General features: G+C 44.4%; 1 protein-coding gene across 4 annotated transcripts in view; it reads right to left on the bottom strand.

Moving 5' to 3' along the window:
• The window catches only part of ELP1 (elongator acetyltransferase complex subunit 1), a 132398-nt gene extending 122296 nt beyond the window's left edge, over window positions 1–10102 (bottom strand). The window contains exons 1-4 of one of the 4 annotated variants that reach the window (XM_075604380.1): window positions 9895–9968; window positions 7641–7821; window positions 6938–7106; window positions 6111–6263 (exon numbers count right to left, since the gene is read on the bottom strand). In XM_075604380.1, coding sequence (XP_075460495.1) covers window positions 6111–6263; window positions 6938–7087 — 303 coding nt within the window. In that variant the 5' untranslated portion in view covers window positions 7088–7106; window positions 7641–7821; window positions 9895–9968. The other 3 variants (XM_075604371.1, XM_075604388.1, XM_075604364.1) reach the window with 3 other exon arrangements.
• Between the last annotated feature and the right edge of the window lie 3401 nt (window positions 10103–13503).

Raw genomic sequence — 13503 nt, 5'->3', positions numbered from 1 at the left:
CGTCCACGCCAAGGAAGAGGCTACCGCACGGACCCTCCCAGCAACTACCTCAGAACGGGACAAGCACGCCGATGCCTCAGGCCTGACAGACATAGCCAAGTATATGATCCGGCGCGACCTGGTGCAAGCAGGGCTCATCTGCTTCAACGACCGCCCTGAGAACAACCGGACGTGGAAGTTCACGTTCAAAGACACAATCAACAGCTTGGACTTCTCAGCAAGGGAAGAGCTCAACCTGTTAGTCAAGTTCCTGGGGAACGAATCCAGAGAGTACGCAAAAAGACTGCGGGCAGCAAACGCGCATCAACCCCAAGTAGGTCTCGACATAGTGTGGGAAAGGCTAGAAGAGTCCTACAGCAGCCCCGAAGCAGTCGAGGATTCGCTCTTCAAAAGAGTCGACAGCTTCCCCAAGATCACAACTAAAGACTACTCGAAGTTACGAGATCTTGGAGACCTGCTGCAAGAACTGGAGTTCGCAAGGAAAGACCATTCCCTAATAGGTCTCAACGTCCTAGACTCAGCTCGTGGAGTGAGACCCATCCTGGAGAAGCTACCCTTTAACCTCCAAGAAAGGTGGATTTCACAAGGCTCCAAATACAAAAGGGAGAAGCAAGTCGTCTACCTCCCATTCTCAGTTTTCTTGAGCTTCATTCGCGAAGCAGCCAGGACAAGGAACGACCCCAGTTTCATCTTAGGTGCGCAAACCACACACAGTGCAAGCAGCCTGAGGACAGAGAGACCAGTGGCGAGATACAGTAACACCCAAACACCCATCTCGGTCCGCAGGACGAACGTGCCTCCCACGACCCAAACTACTCCCGATCGGTCGATCGCCGGAGACAAGAAACCAAGGGACCTTAACAAAGAATGCCCTATACACAGAAGGCCGCATCCGCTTAACGAGTGTATCGGATTCAGAATGAAACCCATAGAGGAGCGAAAGAACTTACTCAGGGAATGGGGAGCTTGTTTCAAATGTTGTGCTTCCACAACTCACTTATTCAAAGACTGTAAAGAAGAAATCAAATTTACGGTGTGCGAAAGTGACAAGCACGTGACATCGTTACACCCAGAGGCATTGACGCCCCACCAACTCAACAACCCATCCTCCGTGGCAGAGCATGGCAGGGAGGAAGGAGAAGGAGAGCCAACATCCGTCACATCTCAGCGCACTGAGGTTTGCGGAAAAGAAGGTGACAAAATGTCCTGCTCCAAAATATGCCTTGTCGCAGTGCACCCCCAGGGACAACCTGAGAAGGCTATTCGGATGTATGCGATCCTCGACGACCAAAGCAACAGATCATTGGCGAAGACGGAGTTCTTCAACCTATTCAACTTACAGGACAATGCCTCACCCTACACCCTCAGAACCTGTGCACGGTCAACTGAGTCAACAGGGAGAAGAGCAAGCGGTTACGTCATACGTTCGGTTGATAACAGAGTGAAGATAGCTCTCCCCACACTCGAGTGCAGCCACATGGCCACAAACAGGGACGAGATTCCCACACCGGACATGGCACGCCATTACCCGCACCTCAGAGGAATAGCCAACTACATCCTGCCGGTAGAACAAGGCGCCAAGATCTTGCTGCTGCTCGGTAGGGACATCATGAGGGTACATAAAGTCCGTAAACAGCTTAACGGACCCCACAACGCACCATACGCCCAAAGACTTGACCTAGGATGGGCGATAGTGGGCAACGCGTGCACCGACAAAGAGCACGGACGAGATTATGTTGACGCCCGCAGAACGGTGGTAACAGAATGTGGACACACATCCCTCTCTGAATCATGTCTTGGCCATCTCCAAGTGACCGAAGGGCCAAGTGAAAAGCAAAGACAAGGTCATAGCCCTGAGGTCAACAAAAACATCCTTGCATCGGGGGGTTGTGACAATGGCCTAGGATGCTTAGCGGTTCAGATAACCAAGGATGACGAGTCGACTCCACTGAAGGAAGAGAGTAACCTCCCAAAGGTGACCGACAAAGGGGTCATCCAAAAGATAATAAACAATCGGACGATCTTCTCGCGAGCAATGGCACGGCTAGGACGTACAGTCGTTCCTCTCCACAGAGTATCCAGCGATAAAGCAGTTAGCTGTCACGGCTGGCATAACCACAAAAGATTGTGCCCTATAGGTGAAGCCACAGTGTCAAAAGGACTGTTCGTTCACACACGTAAGAGGAGACAGTTGCAGAGACATTTCCCAAAAGGATTTACAAGGACAAAAGAGACTGTTCTTCGTCATGTCCAGGGAGAGAACAACCTCCTGAGGGCAGTCAACAAAGAGACACAAAAGCGTTTTACCAAATTACGTGGAGATGTTCGTGTGCAAGAGAAAAGCACCGATGACCTACGGTGCACAGCGTTCCAGACAAGGGACAACGACAAGCAAACACCACCGAGGGAAGATAGAGGATTCCCGAGGTTAACAACCAAGGAGCTCTCCAAAGACGGACCAGGCAGTTGGGTGAACCCGCTACCATTCCGTTCACCAAGAAGGCGCTTCCCAAACAATGGAGAACATGCCATCTCTAGGTTCACTTCGCACCCCTGCGACCTACAAAGGGAACCAGAGACCAAAAACAACTTTGTGGCCTTCGTCCAGAAGATATTCTTTACCGGCCACGCAAAGCCAGCACCTCTAATGAAGGAAGGTGAAGAATGCTGGTACCTCCAATCATCTGGGGCCTACCACCTTCAGGAACCCGATCAAATCCGGGTAGTGTTCAGCTCCAGCGCTCAGCTTCAGGGAGTCTCCCTGAACGACGCACTCTTTACTGGACTAGATTCGACAACCAGTCTTCCAGGAGTGTTGTTCCGCTTCCGCAAGGAGCCAAAAGCCATCTCCTTCTGCCAAACGCCAGGTAATAGAGCGACAGGCTACCACGACTGGCATACCTACAAGGGGATGCATTCTGTGGGCAAAACTACAGAGACAAAAGGACTGTTCTCTCACAAGGCTAAAAGGAAACAGTGCCAGAGACTTTTACACAAAGACATTGTGGTGCAACCAGCAAACCTGGAGCTGTGCATCCACCCTGCAACCTTTGCCAAAGAACCTTGACCAAGGGACCTTGATACCAGTGATACTGGCTGGTGTTACATCGCTATGTGGACATGGACTCTTGTATTGTTTGAGAATGTGATGATATCTTTGTTATGCATTGCACATATGTTCCACATAGTCCGTTATATAGTGGTATCTACAGATACCAGATCGGGAGTGTCCTGGAACTAGATTCCATATTCCTCTGTCTCTCCCTCAGACATTCTGTGAGTTGCCATAGCAGCCCCAGCCTTTCTCTCCAGAATGGGCTAGTCTGCCCCCCCTTCTGTTTGTTTTAGATAGTCTGTCCCCAGGCTATTCCCTTACCCACACTGCTCACTTCCTTTTCTACCCTAGATCACAGTGAGTACAGTCCTGTCTGCATCCACCCCTGGTAAGGCCTTTCTCTCTTACCATAGTCTAACCTCATAGAAGCATCCCACATAGAGAAGCACTCTCTGCCTACACTACACCTACAAGTTCCTGTGTTTTCTACTCCTGCAATAAAGTTAAGAAAGACATTAAGGACTTGTCATGCTTTGGAAGAGGGAAGACATGAGTTAAAGCTAACTGAAGCTATTCATACCTCAACACGTGACCCTAGCTTCAGGATATCGCCATTAAAGCCTCATGTAACCCTATGGAGATTCCGGCGCTTTGGGCCCGATATCGTAGAAGACCTGCAGGTGGCGCCCGAGAGGAGGAGCGGCGGTTCCCCATTGAAAGTCAAGGGAGCAATGTATTTCAATGGGGATTCCTCGACTCAGACCTCCAGGAACGGGTTGGCAGCCATCCAAACCGCAGACCGCAAAAGCGGAAACTTTGTCTTGAAAAGAGCTTTGATCAATCCCCGGTCAAGTTCAGGTTCAATTGGCATGGGAAACTTAGGTTCTAGGGCACCCCGGAATAAAATAATTTTTGCCCCTAGATCCTAGGAACCCCCTCACTCGGCCCCAACCAGGTCTGACAATCAATGACCCCAGTAAAAGGGTCGCGCTGGTTACGAGGGTCGCACCATTGACTAATGGCGGAGGTAGGAGCCGCGAGGTGAAAACAGCTAAGTCAGAATGAGCAGAAACATGGAATCCATAACTCCAGTTGTGTTCAGCCTAGAGGGCTGGGATTTGGTCACCATGTAGTCATAGTTCCGGCATGACTGCATGGCAAATACCGACCCTCTCGGAGTAACAGGACGTGGTCAGGGTAATGGTAAAGTTTGGGTTTCGGTCATTGACTTGCATGGCAGAAAAAAGCCACTTTTGTTAATGTGCTTTTAAAACTATATTTGTGTAACTCCGGTCCGGTGGGTCGCAGCGAGCTGAAACTTAGCAACCATGGAGAGTCCCCTCCGGCATGAGGGTCTGGCAAGTTTCAACCCGCTCGGCCCAGCCAAACGGATTATTTTAATATGTTTAGATATTAAGAAATGTACTGTATTTTGGGGCTGGTATAAAAGCCCGCGAAAGATACCGGCTCTGCTATATGTTAATGCTCAGGGGGGCGACTAGTTGTCTACAACAGACCCCGTGATCAAAGGCTTCACCACTCTGTGTACACTAGGGCGGAGAAAAGCAGAGCTTGAGTGGTCTGTAAGTGTTGTAATTCACACTTACAGACAAAGGATTTCCTGACCAGATACATGTCTGGTAGACTGTAAGGCACCTTTCCTTTAGTGTGGGGCTAGTGAAATGAGACCCCAGGTGAAAAATGTGCGCATGTGTCAACTAGCTGGGGGCATGGTCCAACAATGCTTCCCACGTTTGCTGGCACAGAGGGATTGGTTGCAGGTAATTATTAACCAATACCTGGCACCCAATGTTAAGGTATAGGGCTGGAAATCCATATAAACCAGTGTAAACCCTATACCCAGTGTCTTCGTTACTACATCTACTGGTTACCTGATGCCTGAATGAATTGCCAATCCAGATCTTGATTGCTTCATTGCCCAAACCCTAAGTGTTATATTTTTGTATGTTATTTGTGCAATCTTGTGTGTTCACCTTTTTTAAGGAATAAACTATATTTATTATATCTAAGTCGTGTTCAATTCAACCCAGAGATTGTGTATATTATAACCCTTCACAAGTTACCGTGACACAACCGTACCGCCTTAAAACGCGAGTGCAGATAATGGCTTTTTAGTGTTCTGACTTTTAAACACCTGAAATTGACACAGTAGCACAGTACAATTCATTCATTTCATTGCACACAATCCATAAAATTTAAACAAAGCAAACACGATAACCCTTTCCCTCCCACCTGGATCCCAGTGTATGTGGTTGTTGCATACACTGCAAAGGTACAAACTCCAATAATTGTACCAATGTACACATCTAGCAAATAAAACAGTTTGCCATGAGGCAGGGGAATGACAATACATTAATTCCCTCTAAATGTGGAAATAGGATAACCAAGGGACATACCTTTTGGTTATGAAGCAGGGGCACATATGTATTATACGTACATTTCTGGTTAACCCCTCACTTCCCCAGACGGTGGAAGGGAGTGCCTAATGGGGGTGACGACTTTATTACACCCTTGGCACCCCTCCCCCGTCACATAATCAATTAAACATTTAAAATAGGTGATGCCATACCTTCTGCTCAATATATCTATGAAACATATCTATGAGATACAGTAGATTTATATCCATCAGAATTCTCTTGTTTTGAGCTATCAAGCTTTTATTTACTTTTTACATTCAAACTGAGCTCTGTTTCTCTATTTTGTATAGCGTTTGGATACGAGTTCTGTCACCAAAATATCTCAATAACGAGTTCTGTCACCAAAATATCTCAATAACTAATCAGTAAAGCCATCTATGTATAAGACTGGAAATAACCAATAAGCATAATAAGCATGCAAGTATCCTAAATAGTCAAGCAAGCAAAAGGTAGAAACCTTTAGTGGCAGAGTTACTGTACTAAACGAATGTATTACTACTATAGCAAAATATCTGCATTATTTTGACGTTCGATTCAGGAACCTTCATGCTATCTCCCCAGTAAATAGGATGTAAAGCATGTACAGTAAGTTAGATTCACAGCGAGTTGAAAATTACCTGGCCACTGTTGAGATTGTACAAAATGACGTCACCTGTCGCAGTGGCAACACACACGGACACTTGCTCAGACACATCTTGGATCCCAACAATATGACCGCTTCCATCCTCTGGTAGAAATCCCTCAGTGGTCAATGAGACGTCTGTTATAATCTATTGAAAAAAAGGTTTGGATAAATCAATGATGTAGTGTATCAACAAATAGAATAATGTCACATACTAATGTGACCTTATTACTGAGCAGTTTCATCTCTGATCCTTGCTACTTTTCATCTTAAACCTATGTTTTATCAACTTTTTCTCCACTTTACGTACCCAGTGAATTTTAACCTACTCTAGATGTAGAAGCATATGATTCTTTTCAATTGTGTCCCCACTAACTACTTTTCTATTTCTTTATTCATTAAGAACACTTTTCACTGGAACACTCTGTGCTATGTTTGCTGTTTCGAATAAATATAAAAATTAGATATTTGTGTGGGACACTTAAAATTAGAGGGCAGTTTACTCTGCATTTACAAACTTATTACGTTTACGATTGACCCAAAATGTTCCTTTGACATATATTGTGTTTTTATTAATGGTTTCCATCCAACTCTTACCACCCAAAAAATATTGATACATAGACCTTACAGATTCATTATGGAGTAAAATTAAGAGCGTCGAAATACATTGTAATGTATTAGTACTGGTATCAGAGACACTGGCCTTCGGAGTACAGTTTGAAGGCCAATGTGGTCACTTTGTGACCTTGGACATGTTACTTCACCTCCCAGGGTCTTAAATACCAAACATTTGGGCACTGAGTACAACGTAGAACCACACACCTGCTCTGTATTGGGATCCAGTTCCACAAAGCCATAGGCCGATCCAATGAGCACTGTTCCAGTGTCTGTACGTATGGAGCTACATTGAGGCTCTCCCAAACCTTGAGCTGCGCTGCAGTGCAGTGCCCTCAGTAACTTGAGGTTTCGCATACTGGTCTTTACACAAAAGCTAAAGAATAAAAAAAATGCATGTATTTAAATATTTGCATAAGCAAACTGCTTATACAAAAGGCATAACCTGAAAGAAGTATGATATGTACTTCATATGAATAACCAGTGAAATGCAAAGAAGAGAAGAGTGGTTTCTATCATTATCCTATGTAGTGACTTGTACACTATTACATAATTCATGATTGTAAATACTAGCACACACAAAAGGGGGGCAAGGATAATTGATGCGAATATAGAGTCTCTCATTATCAATTGACAACCCTGCCTTCACATGGCGCCCCTCGTTTCTAACAAAATGGGCTCTGTCGACCCTTGGGCCTAGCGTCCCCTTGGGTATATCCAGCTAAACAACTTCCAAGGATCTTTTGAAAGTGAAGTTTTCCGTGGATGTCACCTATACCCATCCGTGGGTGAAGAGGCGGAAAGTAAAGTAAGTACATACTAAAAAGCTTGAAAATACTACACTTAATTTTTTTTTTATAAATATTACACAGTGTTGATGTTTTAACTGGTTTTTTTTCAGAACTCTTACCAAGGGCTCCTGCAGAGCTCAGGGTTCACGCAACACTCACCACCCCTAGTTGCCAGTGTTTTCCTCCCTTTTAGGGTAATCCAAATCTCGCAGGTCTTGAGGGCTAATAGGCAGTTGCAACGTCATCAGTGAGGGGAGAAAAGAGATATTGTTGCGGTTTCCATTTGGACGGCACTGGCAACTAAAATCGGTAAGATTTTGAATTATGCTAAAAGGAATATTAAAGTTCGGCAGAATTGTTGCTTTAATAACACAGCTTTCCCCACACAAACACATGGGGCCATATTTACTAAAAAATGCTACATTATAAAGCCACCTTATGACTCCTAAGATTATAGTCCTTACTTGCGCACGCGGCGGACCGAGTAGCATGTATGAACTTGGCTGCAGGAGATTGGAGAGGCGTGGCCATGTCACGTGAGTGGTTCACACCGCATTGGCTGAATCACTCACGTGACGCAGCTGTTGCTTGGAAAGACAAAGTCTTTGTCTTTTCAAAACACGCTCGCGCCATCACATGCACACTGGGGGAGCTATCATAGGGATTGGTAAGCACATCCATGTAACGCGCGCAAGCAACAACACAAGTAGCGCGACCTTATGGAGTAGCACAGCTTACTATGGCCTATCATGCTTGTGGTCATGCTCTGCTTACCATCATAAACATCACAGTAACAGAACTTTGTCCACCCTCCCCCCCATTAGAGCAGTACAATTGATATATTCGCAGTTGGACAATTCCATTTTTAGAAAGCAGTACATAAGGCCTCGTCCAGGGTGAAGCTGAGAGTGCTTGCGTGCTCATGCGAGACGTGATCAAAACACATGATCGCAATGAGACTGTCCAGCGTGCGAGCACGCGTAAGTGAGCGCTCAGCTGCTTGCAGAGACAAATACATTTGATCCTGCCGCTCGCTGGCACATCATGTGCGCATTTCGCCCAATGAGGGCGAGTCAGCTCAGTGACGTCACGGCCGCGCCCCCTATGTGTGCAACTACACAAATCGCTCCTGCTTCTCATGCGCCAGACGTCACGGCGTTCGAGCGAGAATGCATTTGCTCTCAGCCTGGCCGCGGCCTAACAATAATAAGTTAAGCAAATATTATTTAAAACGGGTTATATTTATTAGATAAAGCCAAATAAAATCATTTGGAAAAATAATAAAACTTTATAATCTGTAAAATAGATTGTATTACTCATTATCAACTAGCATCAACAAACCAACCACTTATCTCACTGCAAATCACCGTGTTATTAAAAACATTTCTATTGACAACACAGAGAGGCTGTGATAACTGTGCCCCTTAAAGCTGCAGTTCAGTCAATATCCTGCATGTGTGGTTTTTTTAATAAATCAGTTCTGTAGTAAGAAAAAATACTTTTAGCATTTTGTTTTTAAAAAAACAACTTTGAAAGATCAATTTTCTTGTATTCTATTTTAACAGCCATTTGCTAAGGCACTGCCCCTTCATGTCCTGTCACAAGCCCTGGCACACCCCTTTGTCAGCCCTGCCCTCCCTCTAGCACTTGAAGGTGCAGGAGTGCTCATGAATATTCATGAGCTTCCACTGACAAACAAGCAGAATATAAACAGATCCCTTCACTAATTATGTCACCAAATTTCGACCTATCAATACATGGAGAACGAATTGACTGGCAGCTATACAGTTCTTTAGGTAATTAGAGATTGCACACATAAAACTATTGAAGTAAAAAATTTATAAAAAAAAAAAAAAAGACTGAACTGCAGCTTTAACTTAGACACACACAGATTAAACTGCAAAAAAAACCATCACAAGCCACTCGTATTGTTCTTGCCCCTCCTTCACTGAAAGGGATATTTAGCTGGTGCTTAAGAATAATAATATTCATTACAAAATCGTCCCTTTGTATTTACTGTATGTCTTTAAACATTTGCTTATGTTCCCCCCTCTCACCTCCCCACCGACAGTCCCAAGCCTTACTTAACCTTAAAATAGATAACTTTGCTATTTTTTCTCATTGAAAAAAGCCCCCCCCCCCTCCAAATGCATATTAAGATAAATAATGCGATCTCCTTTATTCCTCTCCCAAGCTTACTCAATAAAAATAAAACAAAAACAGCACATATCCAAGTTTCCCTGATACACATGCATACTAATCCCCCACGCTCCACTCCCCCCCCCCCTGATTAAATCTCAGAGTGTGTGTATGTGTGTGTGTGTGTGTGTGTGTGATATTCCCTGCTGCATGCCAGTGCAGAGCTCCATGTACCTGCACCGCAATGCTCTGCTACTGCAACACGTTCTAAAACACGTTCCAAGCTCATACACACACACGCAGAAAGCGACACCTCACCTGCGCCATGTGACCTCTCCTCACGTCACTGGAAAGAAGTAGAGACGGACGTCTTTGAATTGGGCAACGTCTCCCAGTGACCATTCTTATCTATTTTCAGGATACATTTATTTTTTTTGTTTGGCAAAAAAATGAAAATCATGTCCAGTTGTCCACAAATATATATAATATATATATTTGTATGTAAGTATATCCATGTTTTTATATCAATGTTCAAATATATTGTACAGACTTCATGGGATAAATGCCCAAATTCAACATGGCGGTGCGGTGCTCCAGCCCCTTTGCTGTATCAGACCTCAGTACGAAGAGGACGGGCTCCCCCCCGCGGACAGGAGGACTCACTGACACTTGCATTAAAGCTGATGTGTTACTCCCCAATCACTGTCAGTGCTGTGCCAGGAAAAAAGTGGCACAGAATAGTTGTCAACCTCTAAGGACCGAAATCAGTGAGATTTGGGGGTTCTGGGCTGAAACATGATGGGTTTTCTTTATCAGTTGGATCCAGTAGAAGTCCATTGGACCATTTATTCTAAAGAAACACTGAGACTGACCCCACATCAGTGAAAGTTTTACTATCTCTGGCTGTATGATGGTGGGTTATATAAACTGGTTTTACAGACCTGCATTAGGCAAGCACTGTAAATGTGCTCATGTTTATATGTTCTGTGCTAAATCATTTCTTACATTTTGGAAAATGTCATGATATAGAGTCATGGTGGTGCTGGTGGGTTGTCAATCCTATATACCAATGATCAAATAATCAGATTTATTCACACGTCCTGCATGTGAAATGAGCAACTGGATAGAGTGCAGGATATTTCACTAAAGATGCATTGATAAACTACTTTTGAGAATTTACATTTTTCTTTTCTAATAACAAAATAGGAATACTTATAAACATAAAAAATAACTTACTTTAACAGCAGTACATGTTGTTTTTTTATGTTGGCAATATTCAATGCAACCATTGAAAGTAGCTGCAGAGACACCTACCTCCTCCTACCAAGTGATGTCACCGCTACTCACACTGTATCGCGGTCTGCAAGTTTCGTGCATGTGCACTTATGCTACAGTGTGATTTTCTTGGCGGAGGCAGGAACGAACAAAAACAAACTTCTGCTAAATTAAGTTATTCTTATGTTTACATTTTATAAGACTTCATAATGTAATAATATTCCCCCAAATTATTATTTTTTTCAAAGTAGCTTGAATTGCTGGTTTAAAGAGAACTCAGAAGTAGCGGCTGTAGAACATACTATACAATGTTGACAAATTTTAAAAGATAATTTAAAAATAAAACCTATTCACATTTACAGTGCGGCAGGTCTGACGGCACCTGAGTACCATCAGACCTCAGGCATCTCTGCTCATGTGATCAATTCAGCAGCGATCACATGATCACCTTTGCCCCACAACTGAAGTCAAAGGGGCTCCATTTCCTTCGCAATCAGGCAGACTGCTCCATTAGAGTGGTCTGCATGATCATTCCCTTCAAAACAACCATTTGCCATGACGTGGAAGTGGAATCCCATGGGGGAAGAGATAAATGTAGAAGAAAATGTATTTATTTGGCCATTGGCAACATAATAAAAAATGAGATGAACTGACAGAACTCTGACGCGGTTTGCACGTGTGTGAGCTTTGTCAAGGAGTATTATCTCACTGTAAGGAATCGGGGAACTAGCCCCCTGCGGCGTGTTCCCTCCTTACCTGCCGCATCTCAGTTTCCGCTCTCCTTACAGAGCATACCACGGAGCCCGGCCCACCCCCGGTCGCGTCGCGCATTCTCGCATGCACGGCGCGTACACGTGAAGGTGTGCGCCGCCCTCTAGCTGCGAGTCAAGATTCTCTGATGTCTCTCTGTATGGCGTGTGCCGCCCTCTAGTTGCAAGTCAAAACTCTCTGTGTGGCAGGCGCCGTCCTCTAGCTGTAAGTCAAGTTTCTCTGATGTCTCTTCTAGTATTCTGAAGCAAGCGTCGCAATCTTGCTTTCTGGCAAATCCTGCCCTCTTCCTCCTGACAGGAAGTAAGCCTCACTCTGGTTCTCATTGCTCTCAGCTGCCGCTGCCCTTTAAATAAGTAGGTTTCTACCTGCCCTGATCCCTGCTAGTGCTACCATCACATGCTGTTCCTGCCTGGACGTCCTTGGGACTTTTACTTACCTTTGGATTCCTGGAAGACTGGGACAGTCACTCATTCTACTTCTGAGGTTAGTTTACCGTGCGGGTAGTGTAGGACCTGCTGAGTAGGGTTTACCTTGACGTGGTAGCATGCTTATAATTCTTTGGCCAAAGGATTAAACTAAGAACCCTTACTTTGTATTTAGTGTTGCTGCACCCTTCTGTTTCTTGACTCTATTTTTCCCTGCTCCTCACTAATGGCAAACACACTCCCCCGCGTTGGTGCCTGAGAACGTGTGCCTCCCCGCTCTGCTGCCAGAGCATGCGCGCACATGCAGCTGGGCTAGTCATGTCTCTGAGCATGGCTCCGCACCACTGGACGTGTCGCGCATTCTCCTGCGCGTGGCGCGCTCACGTGACTACGTGCGCCGGTCCCCAGCTGCGCGGTAACTACTCCTATATCGTGTCTCCTGTGGCTTCCCTACCTCGCTATTGGGTCCCTTCCTTTCCCTCGGCTTGTGTGTGTGAGCACAACCGTAACACTCACCGACTCATGGAGACATAAATAGTACTCCAGACCGGAAGTACCGCCCTTTGTGTTCCTCACTAAATGTTCCTCCTAGCATGAGTACATCATTGGGATTTTCTAGGGAATCAGGTGGCGACACATATGGTAATATTACATTAAGCAGAGAAAAAATGCAGCAACATTATAAACACTAAAAAAGAGAACAAACATTAAAGTATTAGCAAATACTGTATGTACTTCAATGTAAGACCTAAATCCTTTGATTGATCATGAGATGTTAATCTATTATATTGCTTCTGATGTATCTATAAATAGATAGATAATGATCATAATTCATATAAGTCCACATTGAAATATATAAAATGCAAAACATATGAATATAACATATTGCATATAGCGAAGAGTTGTCTGTTAAAAATATATATGTTACAAACATGCTTTTATTAAAACAGTGTTTACCCTAGCCCATACTCTCCCATGGGGTGGTCATCTGGGCAGAGATAAGACCACGAACCGCATTTCGTCCCGGTTTTACTGGCCAGGCATACATGGTATGTGCTGTGTGACGGTGAAAAAACAGGCGCTAACACTATTAGTGACCACTTAAAATATAGTGATAATAAATAACTCAATAGTGAACAGTAAATAATAATAGTGCAAATACGTGAAAGAAATATATATATGAATTATAACCCCCTGCTCAAACCCATCTGGTAGGGCCTGTTTCCTCTGGTCCCCAAGTCGTGGAAATGTATTCGCAATCCAGGGGGAGCATAAAGGGAAATAAACAAAATAATCTAAGTGCAGACAATATAATAAAGTAAATATGCTCTGTAGAATTCTTGGCTCCTATGTGCAGCGTACTCACAGGATT

Source organism: Ascaphus truei, chromosome 1 (assembly GCF_040206685.1).
Source record: "Ascaphus truei isolate aAscTru1 chromosome 1, aAscTru1.hap1, whole genome shotgun sequence".
NCBI lineage: Eukaryota > Metazoa > Chordata > Amphibia > Anura > Ascaphidae > Ascaphus > Ascaphus truei.
This window is presented reverse-complemented; position numbering and strand designations above follow the sequence as displayed.